Genomic DNA, 20,831 nt, shown 5'->3' on the forward strand with positions numbered 1-20,831 from the left:
CTACCCACTCGGGCGACTTCTCGCCGGCACATTTCTTCTTATCCCACTTACCACCTGTTCTCAAGCTGGTGGCGCGGTCTCATTTTACGTTATACTTATCTCATTCTTCCATTCAATTGCATCCAGTGCGAGCACGCGAGCGGCCTGCACAGCTGTCTGTCATCTTCTGACCCTGTCTCGTTCCGACGCCTGCCTGCTGCTCTCGCCACCTTTCTCTCCCCTCGCCAAGAAGGAGCAGAACGAGGCAAGGATGAGCTCTCCGGCCTCTTCACCGTCTGCGCTCGCCGCTGGCAGCAAGCGCAAGCGTGCCGGCGCCGAGCAGCCGCCGTCGCCGTCGCGGGAGGACAGCCTCGATGAGCCTTCTCGGATCGAAGACGAGACCGAGCCGGCTGCTGCCCAAGATCACGACGAGCCCAAAGACGACGAACCCGCGGCGACATCCCACAACCGTCGCAGCCATCGACATGGCGGCCACCACCACCACAGTCACAGCCACCAGACGACCGCCCAGCCGCTGCCGCCTAACAAGCGCCAGCGGTCCAACAACGGCACGGACGGCCGTCGGGCCCGCAACGAGACCGATCCGAGCGACGACGACGACCAGGCCGAGGACGGCGACAAGACGTCGATGCTGCCGCCGCCCATTGGCAAGCTGACCGACCCGGTCGGCTACAAGACCAATTTGCCCCCGGTCGGCCGTCCGGTGCGGGTATATGCCGACGGCGTCTTTGACCTGTTCCATCTAGGGTATGTCTCTTTGGTCGTCTCTCTCCCGTCTTTTCTCCCGTCTAACACTTCTAGACACATGCGCCAGCTCGAACAGGCCAAGAAGGCGTTCCCCGAAGTGTATCTCATGGTCGGCGTGACGGGCGACGAAGAAACACACAAGCGCAAGGGTCTGACGGTGCTGTCGGGCAAGGAACGAGCAGAGACGCTGCGCCACTGCAAGTGGGTGGACGAGGTAGTGGAGAACTGCCCGTGGATCGTGACGCCCGACTTCCTCGAGGCCCGGCAGATCGACTATGTGGCCCACGACGACATCCCGTACGGCGCTGCCGAGGGCGACGACATCTACCAACCCATCAAGGCGGCCGGCAAGTTCCTTGTCACGCAGCGCACTGAGGGCGTCAGCACGACGGGCATCATCACCAAGTAGGTCGGGCACAAGCTGCGGAGCAGGAAGCGGTACAGATGGATGACGTGCTGACACAGTTTCGTACTTTTCAGGATTGTCCGCGACTACGAAAAGTACATTGCGCGGCAGCTGAAGCGCGGCACATCGCGACAGGAACTTAACGTCAGCTGGCTCAAGAAGAATGAGCTGGAGCTGAAGCGCCACGTCCAGGACCTGCGCGACAATATTCGGGTCAACTGGACGACGACGGGCCAAGAGCTCAGCCGCGAGCTGCGCCAGTTGTGGCCGTCGAGTCGGCCGCAGAGCCCGGCGCCACGGCCGTCCCTACGGCTGGCATCGCCTTCGACGTCGACGCTGGCAGCAGGCAGCTCGATGGACCGGTCGCCGTCCAGCCCGACGCCGACCATGGCCACTGCAGGCGGCGTGGCCACGCCCAAGTCGCCGGGTGCTGGTGGCACCAACGACTTTGTGGCAGGTTATGCCTTGGGCCTGATTGGCGGTGTTCGCTCGTGGGTATGTGAGAGGGGAGAGAATGGAGAGACCGTAGGGGGAAGTCCTGCTGACCAGACACATCAGATGACCAAGAGCCGTAGACAGGGCGGCCCCAACTCGCAGTCCCGACAGGTCAGCGATGACGAGTCGGAGGAGAATGAGGATGGCCACAACGGGGAATCCCCGACAACGACAACCAGGACAAGCGCGAGAGCCACGAGGACCACGAGAGCCATCCGGACGGCGGCAGCCACAACAGCCACAACCGCCATCACGGCCACGGCCGGAACGCCAAGGGTGGCAACAGCCGCGTGTCGTCGTCGTCGGACCTGCGGCGAGCCGTGCGGGCAGTCTACTAGATCGGGTGTGCTGCTTTTTCTCTTCTTTTTTCTTTTTTCTTTTTTCTTTGTTCCCAAAACCCGTGGCGTTTGCATCCGTAATCCAGAAATCACATCGGTCTGCCCCCAAACGTGGTGACAGTAGAGAAAAAGAGACAGCAAGACGAGATGGGCCGTAGATGCACGGTATTTTCCTTTACAAAATCGGGGTCTCCGTCGCTTTGCGTCTGGTCGTGCAGTGATAAGGACATATCTTGGGTAGGTGAATGACAGAACTCTCTTCTCCCTTGATCACATGACATAAACGGAATGTCCGCATTAAGATGGATTATTAAGCAGAAATGAAAGTAAGCTTGATACTTTGTACTTTGTACAATGACACGCAAAGCTCGATGAAACAAATGGCATATCCAAGTCCAGATCCAAGAAGCAGGTTTCATTTCCGAACAGCCGGCCCGGCTCAGAGCCCGCGACGGCTGCCTGTGCTCATCAGCGTGATCTTCTGCTTCTTTTTCTTCTTCGGTTTTGCCAATTCTGCAGAGGCTGTATTGACAGAGCCTGCAGCACGCTCTGCCGCCCCGACAGCACTGCTGCTGCTGCCGCTGCCGCCTTCCAGGCCGAGGGCTGCCATCTGGGCGGCGACGTCGGCGTCTGTCAGGTCGCCAGCCGCCAGCAGCTGCTCGTCTCGCAGCCAGCCGTCATCGACATCGGCCAGACGGCCCTGGCTCGACTGGGCGGCTGGTCCCAGATGCGGCGACGATGCCACAATCCGCGTGCCCCAGACGGTCGTCGGGCTCGTCGACAGATCGGCCAGGTGGCCAAAGCCTGGTCGCGGATTCGGTGGCGACGAAGACGTCGACACGTTCTCGCCACCACTACCGCCCAGAGGCAGGAAATCGCTCATGTCGACCACATCCACCAAGTCGGCACCGAAAGTACTGTCCAGATCACGTCCACCGCTGCTGCGACCACCACCACCACCCGCTCCCAGTCGTCGTGTGCTCCGGGCGGCCGCCAGCTCCAGCCGCTCGGCCTGCAGCCGCTCGCGCTCCTCCTGGGCAGCTTTGTCGCGGTTCCGCTTGCGGCGTCGCTCAATGTCGCCGGCAAAACCTGCCAGCGTCTCGGCCGGCACAATGTCGGTCCAGTCGCACTCGAGAAAGGACACGACGCAGCCGGCCGGCAGGTGGCCCAGGTACTTGGCGCGGCGACGCATCGCATCGTCCACCGTGTGTCCCAGCGACAGGTGCTCAACCCGTGGCAGCAGCGTCGACGGGAAGCTCGAAAAGGCTCCGTACTTGGTCTTGAGAATGCGGATGTCCAGCGGCGAGAGGTAGAGGTGTGGCGGTGCCATGTAGAAGAAAAAGTCCTCTTGCTGCGACTGCTGTTCGTCCGACCGCAACGCCGGCTCCTGCGCTTTCTCGACCGCAGTCCGGCTGCTGCTCTCCTCCTGCAACATCGTCTCTCTCGCCGTCCGCACCGCTCGCGCTGCCCTCTGTGACCACTCGCCGTCCTCGTGGAAGAGCAGCTCGTCCTCGCGTTCCTGTCGTTCCAGCTCTTCCAGCTCCCGCTCATACTGCTCCACCATGTAGTCGCCTGTCCCCTTCATGATCCGGGCGTAGTCCAGCACGTTCGCCGCAAAGTGCCACGGGATCCCGCTGCCGCTGCTGCCTTCACGCGGAAGTGCCACCGTCGAGCTGGCGTGCCGCATAATCAGCCGCAGCACCACATCGTCACCTGGCCGCGGCAGCGCGCACTCTTGTCCGGCATAAAACCGCACCGGCCGCACCTCTGCCAGGTAGATGCTGTCCTCGCAGATCGGACACTTTTTCCACTTGGCCCCTCGCCGCTCCGTCGTGCTGCTGTTCGCTGGCCGCACACCACCACGCCCTGGCTCATCCGCATCGGTGCTGGCGTGCATGAAGCGGATCAGACACGCCAGACAGAAGATGTGGCCGCACTTGGCCATGCGCGGCGCCACTGGTTCCGACAGGCAGATCGGACAGGCCGACGCCTGCGACTCAGTCGACGCCAGCACCTGCAACACGTCGGCCCACTCGACATGCTCGTCCGCATCGGCTGCCTGTCGCGTGTAGTCGCCTGTCGGCGACACCACAAACCGGTAGTTGGCGTGCACGAACCGCGCCTTGTCCACGGCCGTGCTGTGGTGTCCGTGGTGGCTGTAGTGTCCGTGATGGCCGCGGTACGACTGGCTTGACCGGTAGTCGTGTGCTCGCTCGAGATACGCCCGTGACGGTGCCGCGTAGTTGAGCAGATGCGTAATCGACGTCTGGCCTCGCCGGCTCGATGAGTTGCGCAGCGCTCGCGCCTCGGCCATCGCGTCGTCGTCGTCTGGCCGTCGGTACGCCTTGTTCGTGTTGCGGTGCTGTTTTCGTGCGCCCTGGCCCTTGCGTGGCGTTGCCACTGTGCTGCCTGCCGTGCTCGCCGCTGCTGCTGCGTTCGACTGTGCTGCCGTTCGCCGGCTGCTAGAATCGAAGCTCGCTGACGATGCCGATGATGACGACACGATCGCCACAGACGGTCCCACCGGAGGAGACGAGACGGCCTTGCCCACGCCCAAAGGTAGCAGGCTCATTACCGTCCGGGACTGCAGCTGCGATGTAGGAAGATCGATCGAAGTCGTGGTTGAGGTCGATACTTGCAGACAGAAAAGACCTCGCAATCTCGCTTCCGCTCCGTCCCGTGATGTCAAATCAGTTGGATTCTATAGCTCTGGTCACATCGCCGTCGGCTGGCATCTTCATCACCGCCACCTCTCTGATTCGTGCTGCTGCTGCTGCTGCCGTTCTTTTTCAGACGGCTCTTCGATGGAAAGGGAGAGAGACACACGAGAGAGGCCGGTTTCGATTCGTAGCCACAAAAAGGCCGATAAGACCGGAAGAAGTCGTAAAGGGAACGAAAAGAAAAGCCAGATAGATAGAACGATCCCCCAGGAAAGGGGCGCTGGAGAGGGGCAGAGGAAGGAGAAAGAAGCCTGACAAATTGAGACCAGAGCTGGAAATACGCAAGTGACCTTTCTGGCGGAAGAAGCCAATCGGCGACAGAGTCACACCGGCCAAGGCGGGGCATGAAATTCCGGCATCGACTGTATCCGGTACCATCACGTGACTACTCACCTTACTCTACCTTGCACCTCTCCTGTTCTCGCCATGGTAAGATGATGTGTGTGCTATTGTGTTTTCTACCTCACTACCGACCACATTCGAATCAGTCTTTCCAAAACTATCTTTGTATTACCGACACCCGTCTCTTTTCTCTCGTATCGGTCGCCTGCAACAGGCGACACACTAGCAAATCACAACGACAAATGAAACTTCGACACCCTGGGGAATCAAGAAAATGAATAATGGAAATCAGAATGAGCGAGACCCTGAAAACAGCGTACAGCGCAGAAAATCGACAAAGAAAATTATGGTGGACTTGTAGAGTCGGACGTATGGAATCCTGCCGTCCCTTTGACGTGCACAGACGATTATGGACCTGAAATGGCAAACAGTGTCGGATTTCAGTCCCGATGGGATATAGACGGCGTGGGAGGCGGGAGGGCTTTTGACAAGGACTTGTCTATTTCTTCTTGTCGCCGCCGTCGAACCGGTGAAGAAGCTTGCTGAAGAAGCCGCTGATCCGGTGCTTCTTCTTCCGCTCAGTCGACGTCAGAGACCCGGCCGATGCAGTCGTCGGCGCCACAGCATTCGGAGATGCTGCCGGAGCGGAAGACGAGGCATCCACGACCTCAGCAGCTGGAGTAGCCGCGAGGGTGTCCTTGTCGTTGACCACAGCTGCCGTGGGTTCCGTCGTCACAGGTGCAGCAGTCGACTCGGCAATCGGCTCAGCGACAGGCTCAGCGACGGGCTCAGCCACAGACTCGACAACGGGCTGGACAACAGGCTCAGCGATGGGCTCGGCGACGGACTCGACAACAGGCTCGGCGACAGGCTCAGCAACGACTGGCACGGCCACCGGCTCAGATGTCTTCTTGAGCAGCTCAGCCTCCACCGCGCTCTTCTCCTCCACGGCAACCGGGTTCGCTGCTGCCTCCGGGCTGACATCGGCTTCCTGGATCGACTCCTTCACCTCGGCAGGCACCTCGGCCGTGGTCGCAGGACCCTCGGTCGTGGCGCTCGTGGCGCTCGTCAAGGCAATCTTCTCCTGGACGGCAGTCGGCAGCAACTGCTTCACCGACACCGGCAGCTTGGTAGCAGCCTCACTCGCAGCAGCAGACGCCTTCTCAGCGGCCGGCACGCCGTGCTCCACCGCTTTGTCCTTGGCTGCTGTGGCAGTGGCGTAGGCAATGGTGCCCAGACCAGCGACAACCGCAGCCGCACCACCGACAACACCGGCAGCCGCAGCCTTGGTGTCCGGGGATGTCGTCGTCGTGCCGTCTGAGGTGACAGGTGCTTCGGGAACCTTGGACAGCAGCTCCTCTTCCACCAGCTCCTTCTCCTTCACCTCTTCCGGGACGCCAGACGCCTCGGCAGGCACATTGGCCTCGGCCTGGCTCTCCTTGACAATCTCAGGCACCTCGCTAGTCACAGCAGTCTCGGGTGAAGAGACGACCGGGGCCGGTGTGACAACGGCAACAGCAGCAACAGCATCGGCCTCGTCCTTCTCCAGAGGAACGGCTGCGGCCAGAACAGCCGTGGTTGCAACGGGGGCGACAGAGCTAATCGTGACATCATCGTGAGAGGCGATGGGCAGGCTGGACTCTGGGATCATGTTGTTGGACACGGGCGGTAACTGGTCAAGAGTCACGCCACCGACCATGGCGTCAGCCTTCTCGTACGACTCCGGGTCAAGCTTGACATTCGTGTTGACGTCGGCCGTTGTCAGCGACTCGGGGATCTTCTCGCCTGGTGCCAGCTTGATCGGGTTCACACCTCCCGGTGCAGCCGGCAGGGGGTTGATCAGCTTGACGTCCTTGTCCAGCTCTGCAATGGGCGTTTCCGGGAACGCGCCCGGAACTTCGCTGCTTTCGGACATGGTCGGCTTTTCGTCTGAAGACTCGACCGTGGTGACGGTAGCAGCAGCCGCAGCGGCAACAGGCACAGCCACTTCGGTAGCAGAGGTCGGCTCCTCAACCTTGTCCATGGTCTTCTCCTCGGCAACAACCGGCTCAGCGACTGTTACAGGCTCAACGAGTGTCTCAGGTTCTGTGACCTTGACCTGCTTCTTCTCTTCTAGCGGCACGTCTTTGGCCAGCAGAACAGTTGTCGATGTCGGAGCAGCAGATGACAAGATGGTAGCAGTACCAGGTGCCAGCTTGACGATATTTTCCGGCGTCAAAACGTTGTTGTCGTTACCACCCTCGTCCTTTTCTTTCGGAGCGTCACCGTCGGTAACCCACTCGCCGTCAACGACAAACTATATATGATGGCAGGTTAATACGTGTGAAAGGACACGGTACCATGAAAGGTGAACGGCAAGCACAACAGCTGATGTAGGATCGAGATGCAGGATCGAGATGTTTGAGAGCGGTGAAAGAGGGGGGTGGAGGGGAAGAGATCGTGCAGACATAGAGGGGAAGACGGCGGGGAATGTGGACTGGGGAATGTGGCATGTGGTGTGCATTAGAGCTGCGTGCCCATGTCTGCTCTAAAACAGGGAGGTTGGGGCTGAGAAAAAAGCACATGAGCTGGCTAGCGAACGACGAGGGTCTCCGCAGGTGCATGGCCCTACGGCGGCCACTGTTGCCCCTTGCGTCATACATAGAACGCTGGAAAGAGATGTGTTATGGATGTGGGTGAGACAAATCCACGCCAGGCTAACCTTGCCCCTCCGATCGACAGCAGGATGCACGGCTGGGGCCCCGGCCTCAATGGCCATTGTGGCAAGTGGCTGCGGAGAGAAAGGGAAGAGAGACGAGACATGATCACGAACAGGGACACGCAAAAATCAGAGTCAAAGCAGGGACCATACGGTCATACGGAATCAAGATACACACCTTGTAGTAGATCTTGGTGGAGGCATCGGCGAGCTCGACCTCCTTCTCAAACGAGTCGACGATCTTGTCGAGCTTGACGGACTTGGACCAGTCGTCAAATGTGCCCGTGACGTAAACCTCGTCGGCATCCCTCGGCCTGGTGCAAACGAGGAGATATGTCAGCTCGGAGGAATGCGCAGAAGATGGAAGAGCGCAATTCGGCTGCCTAGGGCTGCCACCACAGAGACGTGGCGCTGGTAGCAGCCGCTTTCACAACGACGGCCATCATCATGCGACGACTCACCACTTGAAGACAAAAGTGCCCATGATGTTTTGTTGAGCGTGTTCGTCCGGCTCGCTCGCTGTTTCTGGCGCAGGCGTAGACCGAAATGCGGCAGGACGCTGTAATGTGACCTTTGTTCTCGGTAAACAGGGGGGGCGAGTGATCGGAGTCGTTTGCGCGACCGTTTTTTGGTTGCTTGCGCTTTCTGTTGGGTGTCGCCGCTGCGATTGATGGGATCGTCGACGAGATTGGAGATAAAACCCGGAATTAAGCAAGACGGACCAATCTGTCGGATTTTTGCCTACTCCTAAAGCTCGTGACGCTTGTGTCCGTTTTGGAGCTGTCGATAAATGGACAGAAAAAGAAACCAGAGGGGAAAGGATGAAGAGAGTGAGAAAATAGCAAGGGAATCCAATAGAAGCGAGATGTAGATTAAGCAGGAAAAAAAGAGGAGCTGCCCTGCTAAGGAGCAAGAGTGCTCCTAACTCTGGTGTCCGAGCTCCCTGTCCTTTCTTTTTTCCCACTATTAATTACGCACTCTTGACGGGGCTCGCCTTGCAACGTCCCTTTATCGTGATTCCCCGATGTGGACATGCTCTAACGGAGTTTTTTTAATTAAAGCAAATTATGCGTCCGACAAAGAAATGAGAAGCCCGAAAGCACCAAGTATCTGACCAGTACTCTTTAGAGTTGCTAACAGACGTGGTGATTGCCAAGTTACATTTGTTGAGGACAAAGAGTGGTGGCATCTACGGTACAGACGGACTGCACAGTAGGAACGGATCATGATAAGCATCGGCCGGGCTGGCCTTGCCAGGAAAAAGGGGAAAAAAGACGCGCGAGCAAAATTGAGAGTTGCAGGGTTGTCGCGCTAATCTCAGAAAACGAGCCGGAACAAGCGACGCCAACAGCGCATACGAAGTGCTCGTATTAAAGTCCAGGTATAAACTCGGAAAAACAGCGGCGTAAGGCAGTGCTGTGTTCAGCGCCTGAGTGATGTCGAATTGCCTAATGCGGCACCTAATTTTTTATGCTGTAGTATAAGATATGTTTTTTTTTTACGATTATTAAATAGTCGGTTATGCCATATACCGTCTTCCATCATCTAGTAACTCTATGCATGTTACACCGTACTCCGTACCATTAATAGTAAATCGCCTACTGGCAGTTGTTGAAACAGGCCTCTCTACTTCTGGTTCACCCGGCTGCGTTGGTCGCTTTCCACAGCAGCCCGATGTCCGGGTTTCATCAACGAGGTGGTCTGGTAAAGCAGAGGCGTCTGCGCGCCTTAGCCTCGGTCCAACGGCGCCATTGTATATTCAGGAGGCACCGTCTCTATTGCAGTCTTGAAAAGTTGGCAACGCTGGACAGCATAAACTGCAAGGAAGGGGGGGAGAAGAATTAGAAGAAGAAGAAGAAGAGAAAAATGGGGAAGGAAAAAAAGAAGGGGAGGAAATATGAAAAGAAGGAGTGTGGCCAGCGCTCTCGAAAGAGCCCGATGAACTCTCGATTATAGAGAGGCAAGTAACTTATGGTAGCAGCTGCAGCTGTAAAAGAAACGGTGGCGCCTGCTACATTCAGTCCACCTAAGCGAACAGCCCACACAGGAAAACGGCCTGAATGAGCTCGTCGCTCCAGTCAGATGCCTTTCTGGTCAGCGTTGTCAGATAATGTGAACCCCGAATAGCGGAGAAATATACATGCCTACCTCACAGGCCGCCTGCCAGGTGCCGTATCTGTTGGCATTATTGTCGTATTTTTCATAGTCATTTACAGGATTAGTAGTGTTGTCGCCATCGTCATTATCGACGTTGTCATCATTGTCGTTCTTGTCGCCAACACCATCGTCATCTCCTTCCACATCACATTGCCTCTGCCCCTTCTTTTGTGCACTCACACCACCAATGGACAGAGCCGCCACAGCCTCCCGGGCTCTGCGTTGAAGCGATAAACTGGCATCGTTCCAGTGTTGCTGTTGCCGGCATTGCTGCCGGCAATTTTCTCTCCACTGCTCGGCCTCTCCAAAACTTCGGCGGTGTATGACAGGACTTACCGGGTCAAACTCTTCCCAGTAACTGTCTACAAGCACTGGCGACGCTTGTTTTTCCCTGGTTTAGGCAGCGGCGGGGTGTCGCTTCCAGAAGATGACGGGGCCGACGAGGCCGTTGACAGGAGCGGTGCCTGAGCAGCAGGGCTAATACTCTTACTCCTGCTTCTTCTTTTTCTTATCTCACTGTTAGCCTGTCGTGGGAGCACGCTGTCCTGTTCGCCGACTAATGAGGCCTGTGGAGGGATTGATGCCCGGGCATATGTCGTAGCCAGTGTGCTCTCAGCATCCCCGAGAGCTGGTGCTAAGGACTCCCAGCCAGACGAGTTCTCTGGCAGTGGTGTCACGGATAATGGAACGCAGTGATGATCGTCAAAGAGCGAGTGCAATGTGTACGGATAGTTGAAGCTCGCGTTTGTGTTGCCGCCAGCTAATGTGGACCATTCTGGAGCTGAAGCACTCTTGCCGTATTGATGTTGATGCCCCTGCGAGCGTAGCCGCAGATCGGTCGCATGGAGATAATCAGAGGTAAAAGTAACCGCTGAGCTAGCTGTGATTTCTCGTCTGCAGAACTGAGGGTCGCCAACATAGGCAAGCAAGTCCTGCGCAGCAGATGCTCCGGCAGACTTGGATGTGAAGTCTGGCATAGCCGGGGCCCGGGTTGTGGTATACGCACCTCGTTGCCGGCGAGGCGAATACTTCATCTGGCCATCATATTGGCTCTTGGCAGCACCGTAAGTCCCTTGACTAGCTGTATGCGGGTTGGTACTCGCGACACAGTATTGCACACTCCTTCTTCCACCAGCATCATGTTTTCCCATCATACTGGCAGCCAGATTGTTCACTTGGTCACCATAGCCGGAGCCAGAACCTCCAGACGAGTAATATGAGAACTGTTGTTGGTATTGCTGGTGGTAATGCTGCTCTCGGTCTGCTGCTACTCCTTCTTCAGCATGACGCTGGCCTCCTGTCTCCATCTCCTGGTCCTCCCCCCCTCCCTCACTGACATAGGCGCTTTGATACCCCACGCTGGAGTCGATTGACTGCGACGAGTCTCGGCGTGCGGACAGTCCAGGCTCCATGCCACCACCCGGGGTGAGCTCTTCTCCAGATCGGCTGTGTATGTGGGTCAGTCTCCTGATTTCGTCGGCTTTCATCGCTTTCTGCACTCACTGTCTTCGCTCGTGGCGGCTGAGAAGATCGGCCCGGTGGAAGGAACGGCGACACTGGTGGTAAGTGCACTGAAAGTGCGGCGTCTGGTGGCTCAGTTGGTGACGCCTGAGGAGAGAGATTAGCCATCCGTGACTGGCCGACCTTGCCTCCTCATCTTTTTCTCTCACTTACCGCAAGTGCTCTGCCCGCGTGAACACCTTGGCCGGGTGACAAATGTCGCATGTGTGCACGGGAACCCCTTTTTTGGCCCGGCTAACACGACGTGTGACTGGCGTCAGCCGTACTTCCTCAGGGTAGCCTCCAGAACGGCCATCACCCGGAGACGCTGCGAAGAACGTCTGTTGCACGACCATGTCTCCGCTTGCACCAGTCATGGCGTATCCAGCAGGAATCAAGGGGCCCGGGCCATATCCGGCCTGGTTTCGGGCAACAGGCGTCTCATAGGCTAACATGCCTTCGGCGACCACGCCGGGACCAGCACCTAAGGGGGATGATCCTACGCCGTGCATTTCCATGCTGTACGGCATATTGTGACCGCCGCCGCCGCCGCCTATGTTACTTTGGCCGACATGGCCAGCATGATTGTCGTGGCTCTCACCAGAGTGACGGCCACCGTCACTCGCGAGGCGGCCATCTCTGTGGCTGCTAGTATAACCTGCAGTTCTCTCGTCGTACCTGTCATAACTCAAACTGCCGTACCCACGCGTGGGAAGATAGGGTGAGGCAGCCCTGTATGCTCTCTGATCCATGGTTGAGCTGGGGTCAAAGACGCTTTCGTTGTCGACGGAGGTTTCGGCTGGCCTGGCCTTGGACTCTGTGGAGCTACTCGTAGAGCTGCCTGTTCGGTGGCTCTTGTGGTGGCTGCCGTGATGGCTGCTGTGATGGCTGCCGTGGTGACTGCTGTGGTGGCCGTTGCTGTTGCTGTTGCTTCCACGGAGGACGACTTGTGAGGTTCGAGGCGTCGACCTTGACGGAGACTGAGACTCCAGCTCGGCGTGTCTGTGTGGACTACTGGTGTCTGCTGAAGATGACGGGGGCGGGCCTTTTATTAGTAGACTGAAAGTAGGAGGGGTGAGGTGGGAACAGGGCGAGACCACGAGCGAGAGCGAGGGCGAGGCAGAGGCAGAAGTGGGAGCAGGAAACGATGCAGGTGGGCATAAGGGTGGCAACGGAAGTGGCAGTGGTCGCAAGCAGAAAGAGGAACAGAGGGAAGACGGACAGCGAGACGGGGGACTATGATGATCGGCATCTCCCGCATCCTCCAAGATGTACTTCAGGTCTGTTTTAAAGTCTGCCATGATGAGCCAGACGAGGTCGCTGTGGGTGCGGCTGCGATGCCAAATTTGGAAATATGAGCCACGGGCCGAAGAGGGGGAAGGGAAGGCGGCCGGATGCCAGCCGGGCCAGGTGGCCAAGGCCAAAAATGCAAAAATACGAATTTGGACGAATTAGAATAGACAGGCTGTGTATAAAAATAAACATAAGGGGAGGGAAAAGATGAGAAAAAGGAAAAAGAACGAGAAGCAAGGCGGCGGTTGCGCAGATGCGTGTCAGCAAAGGGGGGGGATGTTCAGAAAGAGGCACGAGCCGATGACAAGGCTAGCAAAGTGGCGCGAGGAAGAGGTAACGAGGTTGATGGGAAAGCCGTTGCATGCGCTGGACGTGGCGTAGCGGGAGCCAGGAACAAAAGCGGACGAGATGAGCAAGCGTGGGATATGTAGTCTGTTAGCACAGCCGAGCTGAGCTGAGCTTGCGGACAGTATAATTAAGGATCATGAGGGGGGGGATGAGAGCATGACGGCAGAGAGAGCAAGAAGGAAGCGGGAGGATAGAAATAAATCAGGGAGTCTGAAGCGCAGAAGGGGGGTGTGCATCTGCAAGGGGGTGTAGAGAGGCTGAGAGGTGGTGTGTGAGGGTGGGGAGAAGACGGGTGAGGAGAGGATGGAGAGAAGAAAGGAGTAGAGGAGGAAGAGAAGAGGGAGGAGAACAGAAGAGAGGAAGAGAAGAAGGTCGAGAGGCAGAGGATGTGAGTGAAGACAGGAGAGCGAGGGAGGACGAGAGGAAGAGAGGCAGCGAGAAGGGAAAGATAAAGAGAGGAAAAGAGGGAGAGAGAGAGAGGAGGAGGAAAAGACAATCTACGAGGACGAGAGAATAAGGCGAGAGGATAAAGGGGACAGACAGGGCAGACAGGAAGAGACAAGGCTTGCAGGAGCGAGGCGGGTGGTTGCCGTTTCTGCTGCTTCCTTTTTTGTGATAGTGACCATCGTGCCTACCCGAGTTCCTTCCAAGCCCACGGCACCAACAACACTACGCCAGTCGTATGCAACATTGCATCTTCGCCGTGTTCTCGTCGCCCCCAACGCGGTTGTTTGCTGACGTCTCATTCACAATTTTACGCGAGGAACCTCGACTGACTAGCACGGTGGTGGTGGTGGGAGAAGGAGAGAGGGGCTGTTGCAACAACAGCACAGGTCGGAGCCGACGAGAGACGGACTTGCAATTAAAAAGATAGGCCAAAAAGGGAGAGAAGAACGAGACGATGGTGATTGGAAGGTTGAGATACATAGTACTATGTACAGGCCGAGACCCATGTCGCCGAACGGATAGAAGCAACAGAGACGAACAGGGACGAGCGAGGAAGACTGGACCGAGGCACTCTCTCCAGGGCCGAAGACGGCTAGGAGCGCGAGTGGGAGCAGGAAAGGGGACCAGAAGATGAACAAAGGACAAGGAGAGAGGGAGAACGAGAGAGAGAGAGACGGATGTCGGCTCATGGGATGTGGGATATGGAGGCGTGTACGAAACCCACGCGCACTACAACGACGGCCCCCAGCACATGGCCCAGAAGGGGAAGAAAATGGGGGGAAAAGAGAAAAAAAAGAAAAAGAAAAAAGGGCCAGAGAAAAGCCTTGGCATAGACCAGGGGGGGGGTTGTTTCTTCCGCACAAGGCTAGCCCGGATGAGAGACGCTCTGTACTCGTATAACAGGCCATACGATAGACGATACAGGGTACAGGCGGTACAAGGTCGTGAGGCTTTTGGCTAGCCTTTGGTCTTCGGTCTGGTCTCCTGGCCAGTTCCGTCGGCTTGCGCCGCTGCAGATCGCGATGGGGGCCCCTGGAGGGGTGGTGACTAATGCTGAAAAAGAAAGGGGACGAAGCAAGATGGCGGCAGGTCGGCCGGTCGGCCCAATAGTCTCGTTCATGCCCTATTCCGAATTGACAACTGTGCATGCTCTTGCCGCCGACCTTCTCTTGCCGCATGCAGAGTGGGGGCAGGGAAAGGGAAGTGAAGGCACGGAGTACTAAGGGGGGTGGATGGAGCAGATGACAGGTGACACCACGGATGGTGGATGGCAACTCGTACTGGGAGGGTTGTGGAGGAGGTGGAGGTGTGTGCAGTTGTGCAGGTCGTGTTCGAGCAGATATTGCTTCGGCGGATGGGAGACGGATGGATTCATGGCATGTCAGCCTGCGGGCTCAGCCTGCCGAGGCGCAGCAGTTTCGGCGTGTAAGCGTCTATGAGTGTGCTGTAGGCTTCTGTAATTGCTGTGTGCCGTCTGTGTGCTGCCTGCTGCCACCTGTCGCTGCCTGCTGCCACCTGTCGCTGCCTGCTGCCACCTGTCGCTATCGCCCTGCCACCTGCTATCTACCCGCTGTCTGCTCTCTCCCGGCCTCATCTCACCCACCTTGGCGACAGCCGGCCCCCATGTCGGACACGACCATGTACGGAGTACTCGGACGGAGCCCGACTTCCGTACTCCGTACGACGTATCTGGCCATGAACTCGATGCTAGCTGCTTCTGTGCTCGGACCACGCCCTGGTCCTCACGGCTCTGTTCCCCGGAGCTGCACAGCTGTCTTCCATCCCCACAGCCCTGCTTCTTCCACTCTTCTTCACCTGTTCTTGCCCCATCGGCCGGCCTGGCTCCGTACGGAGTACACCGGTCTCTCGCTCCTCGTCGCAGCATGTGCCTGTTGGCCCTGGTCGCCTGCGCCTAGTGCCAACAAGGCAGTCCGAACAGGTCCCCGGCCCCCCCTGTATGTACGATAGCAGTAGCGACTCGGGGGCTACAGCTGGCTCCTGCGTCCCACTGGCCGCCCGATTGCGTTTCCTATCTGCTTCGTACGACGTGCCGTCCTCCCTCGACGGACATGCAACATGCAGGCTGCTGCAGCCCCCCTCCGACAGCCTCATCGGTCGCCGCGTCCTGCTCGCTTGCCTGCCCCTCTAAGCGGAGACGAGAAGAAATTGCTCGTACAACGGCAGAAAGAGAGCTGTTGGAAAAATTTCGCATCGTGCATGGAAAGAAAAGTGGCACCGCCGCACTTCAGGAGAACGAGAGAGAGAGACAGGTCGTATGCCCGCCCGGATATAAGCCTTTGTGGCGCTGGCCCGCTAGAGCCAACAGCCACCTCGGTGCAGGCAGCTCGACAAGTCCGCCGCTCGTACAATACGGCACGCATCATCCGGACGGACGAAGCATCGCTTGCGGTCAAGTCCTCCCCGTACACAAGAGTCCCGCTTTTACCTGTCAAAAAAGGAATCTGCCCGGCGCTACGGCTTATTTTTATTTGCTGCTGCTTATGAACGCCCAACAAATTTGTCTCTTTTTTCGCTTTCTATTCCCTTTTTTTCCTTTTCCTTTTGCTCTTCTTTTTTCCCAAACTTAGTCCGCCTCTCAGAGCCTTCAGCTAAGCGCCGCACTGCCCACCACCCAAAGGGAGGGTGGCATGCGTTTGTGCGCAGCTTTAGGCCGGCTGACCACACCTTTTCGCGTCCGTTGGCCGTTGGGCCTGCCGTTGGGCCTGCCGTTGGGCCTGCCGTTGTCGTCGGGGGCCAGGGCACCAGGATCTTAGGCTGTTGGGGGCCTGTTGGTTGCGTCGCGTCATGACGCCGGACACGAGGGGACCTGCTGGCCGCCAAAACGGCTGCAGCGGGAGAAGATTGAAGCGCCTGGGGAAGTCTTTGTAGTCAGGCTCATGCTCATGGCCGACAGGATGATCGACAGCCGGTCTAGAAGACGGCTAGGCTCAAATCGGATCATTCCATTGAAACGCCCGTCCGTTGTATCGTATGGCCTGGCTCTCGTCTCAAGCCAGAGGGATCACTAAGAAAGAAGCAAAACTAGTGCAAAAGCACAAAATACAGGCGCAGCAAATCGACAAGTCCACCGTAGAGAATACATAGACAAAAACACAACACATCTACCTCTTCCTGCCCTTGGACTTGCTCTTGGCGTTGCCTGCGTTGGACTGCGTCGAGGCCACGCTGGACGCCCGCGAGTTGGCTGCCGACTGCGTCTTGGTGCCGTTGGACTTGACATGATCTAGTGCTTTGTTCTGTGTGCACGTTAGCTCCCATCCGTGTCGTCCCATCACCATCATCCCACCACACCACTCACTTTTGCCCCGTTCTTCGCCTTCTTCTTCGGCGGTGCCATGCCCAGCACGCTGTCCTCGTCGTTCTCTTCGTCTTCCACCTCCCGTTTCAGCTTGCCGTTGCCGTGGCCGTTGCTCTGGCCGTTCGGCTTGCCTATCGCTGCCGTCGTCGTCGTGTTCACGTCGTCAAACTCCTTGACAATCGTCGTCAGCAGCGTCGTGCAGCGCCGGCTCAGCTCGCTGGGCGTTCGGCTGAGGAAGAACCAGTCGAACCGGAAGAGCGGGCTCTCGCGGATCTCGTCGCGGATCTTGTCGTAGATGCCCTCCGAATCAATGCCCAGCCGGTCCAGCTGCACGAGCAGAAACCGGTCCTCTTCCTCCGTATACACCTTCTTGTTCGTCGTCGAGACGGAGTAGTTGATCTTGAGCTGCTGCAGCGGCACCCGGTACTGCTGCATCTTCTTGCGCAGCATCTTGCGCTGGTGCTCAATCTTGCGCAGCTTCTCCTCGCCGTCCTCAATCGTCTTGATCGCCCGGTGATGGTCGCTGATCTCCTCGTACCGCTGCCAGAACACCTTGGCGTACTGCCGCACCTCGGCCGCCGTCTTGCTGTCGACTTCCGTCGTGATGTTCTCGTAGTCTGTCCGGCCGAACCGGGCTGACCCGTTGATGAACTGCTGGTAGTCGCGTCGGTTCCAGTCGCCGAAGCCCATCTGCGATAGCCGCTGCTTTTCCTCCTGCTCCTCCTCCGTCAGCCGCCTACCGCCTCGTCGATCTCGCGCTGCTCCGTCACCTGCTGTGCCTGCCGCTCCTCCAGCGTGTCCTCGTCGCCGTCGGCCAGCGGCACCTTGTACCCGATCTCCTTGCGATAAAAGGCCGTCTCGCGTTCCTGCAGCTCGCGCAGGGCCTCCGGGTAAAACTGGTAGTCCTGAATCGAGATCTGCTTCGGCGCCCGCGGCGCCTTGGGCTTTTGTTCTTTCGGCTGGCCCACGTGGCCATACATGGCCTGTCGGTAGTACTTGTCGATCGAGTAGATCTGCTCCTTGCGCTCCCGCTTCGCCGGGTTGATCCACGTCATCCCAACGTCCTTCTTCTTGGCCGCAAAGTTCTCGCCGTTCCAATCGTATGCCGACTCGGACGTGAACTTTTGCAGGTCGTCGATCCCCAGCTTCTCGTACCGTGCGTTCAGCTGCTTCGTCCGCGACTCGCCGCTCGTCAGGATCGCGTCAATGTCCTCGTCCGTTAGGTGCATCCCACCGTCCGCGTTGCCCTTGTCATTTGCTTTGCCGTTGTCGCCGCTGCCGCTGCCGCTGCCGCCGGCTACCGCCCCCTTGGCCATCGTCCCCGTGCCGCCCTTGGAGCTGAACACGGCCTCGGCCCCGTGCTGGATCATCGACAGCAGCTCATCCTTGTTGGCCGCCGCCTTGGCCGCGATCTGCGCCCGTCCCTGCTGGATCACCAGCTGGTCTAGCCGCAGCTTCTGCGCTGCCCGCTCTAGCACCTTCTCCTCGATCGCATTGTCCGTCACGAACCGGTACACCACCACCTGCTTCGTCTGCCCGATGCGGTGCGCCCGGTCCATCGCCTGCAGGTCCGCCTGCGGGTTCCAGTCGCTGTCGTAGAGCACCACAATGTCGGCCGTCGTCAGATTGATGCCCAGACCACCGGCCCGCGTCGTCAGAAGAAACACAAACTTCTCCGACCCCGGCTTGTTGTACTCGTCAATGGCCGCGATCCGGTCCTCGTGCGCCGTGCTGCCGTCGATCCGGCAGTATTGGTACCCGCGAAACACGCAGTAGTCCTCCAGGATGTCCAGCAACCGGCTCATCTGCGAGAAGATGAGCACCCGGCTGCCCTGCTCGCTCATCCGCTTTAGTAGCCGGTCCAGCACCGCCATCTTGCCGGCGTTGTACACCAGGTGCTCGTCCGTCGTGTACGGCGGCCCCGGCTCGGCGCCCTCAAACAGGTACGGGTGGTTGCAGCACTTGCGCAGCTGCATCACAATATTGAGCAGCCGCGTCTTGGACTCGCGCTTGCCGCCTGCCCCGTTCACCGCGTCAATGTCCTTCTCGAGGATCTTCTGGTACCACTTGACCTGCATATCCGACATGCCCACGTACACGTTCATCTCCTTCTTCGGCAGCAGGCTCTTCTCCACGTCGCTCTTCACCCGCCGCAGCAGGAACGGCCGCAGCACCCGGTGCAGCTGCTGCACCACCGTGTCCTGGTCCCGGTCCTGGCCCGAGAACCACTGGTCAAACGCTTCCGCATCGCCAAACACGTCGGGCAGCAGAAAGTTGAGCAGCGCCCACAGCTCGTGCAGGTTGTTCTGCAGCGGCGTGCCTGTGATCAGCAGCCGGTTGCGCGAGTTGAACAGCCGGATCACCTGCGCCAGCGACGACTCCTCGTTTTTGATCCGGTGGGCCTCGTCGATGATGATGTACTCCCACGCGAACTTGCGCAGGTGCGCCTTCTCGCGCAGGATCATCTCGTAGCTCGTGATGCACACGTCAAAGTTCTCGTCCACCAGCCGCTCCGCGATGAGCGTGTGGCGCTCCTCTTTGGCGCCCTGCAGCACCAGCACGTTCACCTCGGGCGTCCACTTGGCAAACTCGCGCTTCCAGTTGTCCAGCGTCGACTTGGGCACGATCACCAGGTGTGGACCCGTGGTGCCCATGATGTGACGCAGGTAGCCGAGGAACGAGATCGTCTGCAGCGTCTTGCCCAGGCCCATCTCGTCGGCCAGGATGCCCGATATGCCGTTTTCGTGCAGCGAGATGAGCCAGTTGAGTCCGGCCACCTGGTAGTCGCGCATGAGGCCCTGAATGAAGGCCGGCGACTCGCGGAACACCGTCTCGGCCGACCCGCCGCGCTTCTCGTCCTTGAGCAGCTCGGCGTCCTCCTCAGCCTCCGTGCGACGTTGCCGTCCGCTGCTGGCGCCACCCTGGCGGGCCGCCCTGGGGCCCTTGGCTGCTGCCGCGTTCTGTCGGTCGATCTCCTCGACCACTTCGCGCACCTTGGGGTTCGGATTGGTCTCGATAAAGTGGCGGAAGAGGTCGGTCAAGCCGAGGAGATACCGGAATCGACGAATCGTGTCGTCTTCCTACAGAGTGGATTCATGTCAGATCAAATCGTCTCCTTTCTTCTCCTTCCTTCAATCTCTCCTCTCTCTTTACCCACCTTTGATTCGCCCAAACGGTCGTGTTTCCGCCCAAAGATGCTTCGGCGCAGCTGGCTCGCCTCGTCCCGGCGCTTCCTGCCCTCGGGCGCATGGTCGCCGGTCACGCTGCTGGCCGTCGTGTTGGGGTTCGTGTCCGAATCGGTGTAGTCTTGTGTATCCTCGTTTTCCTTTCCAGCGGCCGTCAGCACAACCAACTCGCACAACTCGCACACTTCATCCCTCATCCTGGCTTACCTCTTCAAACTGGCGTGGCCGCACAGCCGGCGCATCCTGCATGGACGCGTCGGTCTCGTTGCCATCACTCACGCGCGGCGCCATGGCGTTGTCGTTTGGGGCGGGAGATGGAAAGCCGCCTGCTGGCCTCTACGCGTCAACCGAAGCGCGATCTGCCGGCTCTCGTCTCGTCTGCTGTCCCGGCTTGCCGTCTTCCTGCGCTCGGATGGTCGTCTTCAAACGTGCGCGTCTCCTCCTTGGTCGGTTGGGGATCAGGGATTGGGGAGGCGGAAAAAAGGTGGACAGGGGAGGTTGGATAAATCAAGAGTGATTGGAAAAAAGTAGGAGAGAGGGAGAAGAGCTTGATGACGAGATGACCGGGCTGGCCTACACATATTAAACAGTGGGACAAAATTTCGAGGGAAGTCGCGGCGCGCAAGGGGTGGAGGGGAGGGAACGACTGCCCTGAGGCGTGTCTGGCTAATCAGGATGCACTCTGGCGCTGAACAGGCCGGCTAGTCGGACGCGCAAAAAGGATGTGCCGATACGTAGTCACGTGATGGAGATATATCGGCTGTTAGTCATCGCTCGTCATCTACACCTCATCGCACCACAATACGTGCATCATGGCGTGATATTGTAGATATCTC

General features: G+C 58.4%; 5 protein-coding genes across 5 annotated transcripts; 1 reads left to right on the forward strand and 4 right to left on the reverse strand.

The window, feature by feature from the left end:
• Nucleotides 1-250: 250 nt before the first annotated feature.
• CMQ_940 (cholinephosphate cytidylyltransferase) lies at nucleotides 251-1,986 on the forward strand (the record flags this gene model as incomplete). Its single annotated transcript, XM_014318019.1, has 5 exons — nucleotides 251-747; nucleotides 802-1,152; nucleotides 1,228-1,648; nucleotides 1,712-1,759; nucleotides 1,828-1,986. The coding sequence occupies 5 exons, from the start codon at nucleotides 251-253 to the stop codon at nucleotides 1,984-1,986; spliced, it is 1,476 nt and encodes a 491-aa protein (XP_014173494.1).
• Nucleotides 1,987-2,425: 439 nt separating this feature from the next.
• Nucleotides 2,426-4,558, reverse strand: CMQ_878 (ring finger domain containing protein; the record flags this gene model as incomplete). Its single annotated transcript, XM_014317957.1, has 1 exon — nucleotides 2,426-4,558. The coding sequence occupies one exon, from the start codon at nucleotides 4,556-4,558 to the stop codon at nucleotides 2,426-2,428; it is 2,133 nt and encodes a 710-aa protein (XP_014173432.1).
• A 989-nt stretch (nucleotides 4,559-5,547) lies between these two features.
• Nucleotides 5,548-8,230, reverse strand: CMQ_1502 (uncharacterized protein; the record flags this gene model as incomplete). The annotated part of the gene is made up of 4 exons (XM_014318581.1): nucleotides 5,548-7,344; nucleotides 7,750-7,818; nucleotides 7,925-8,060; nucleotides 8,208-8,230. The coding sequence occupies 4 exons, from the start codon at nucleotides 8,228-8,230 to the stop codon at nucleotides 5,548-5,550; spliced, it is 2,025 nt and encodes a 674-aa protein (XP_014174056.1).
• A 2,069-nt stretch (nucleotides 8,231-10,299) lies between these two features.
• CMQ_1573 (c2h2 finger domain containing protein) lies at nucleotides 10,300-12,704 on the reverse strand (the record flags this gene model as incomplete). Its single annotated transcript, XM_014318652.1, has 5 exons — nucleotides 10,300-10,367; nucleotides 10,421-11,349; nucleotides 11,407-11,511; nucleotides 11,578-12,424; nucleotides 12,641-12,704. 5 exons carry the CDS (start codon nucleotides 12,702-12,704, stop codon nucleotides 10,300-10,302), a joined length of 2,013 nt encoding a protein of 670 aa, XP_014174127.1.
• A 3,909-nt stretch (nucleotides 12,705-16,613) lies between these two features.
• On the reverse strand, nucleotides 16,614-20,286 carry CMQ_718 (snf2 family helicase; the record flags this gene model as incomplete). The annotated part of the gene is made up of 5 exons (XM_014317797.1): nucleotides 16,614-16,748; nucleotides 16,811-17,500; nucleotides 17,551-19,890; nucleotides 19,968-20,135; nucleotides 20,203-20,286. The coding sequence occupies 5 exons, from the start codon at nucleotides 20,284-20,286 to the stop codon at nucleotides 16,614-16,616; spliced, it is 3,417 nt and encodes a 1,138-aa protein (XP_014173272.1).
• Between the last annotated feature and the right edge of the window lie 545 nt (nucleotides 20,287-20,831).

This window comes from Grosmannia clavigera (assembly GCF_000143105.1).
Source record: "Grosmannia clavigera kw1407 unplaced genomic scaffold GCSC_140, whole genome shotgun sequence".
Lineage (NCBI taxonomy): Eukaryota > Fungi > Ascomycota > Sordariomycetes > Ophiostomatales > Ophiostomataceae > Leptographium > Leptographium clavigerum.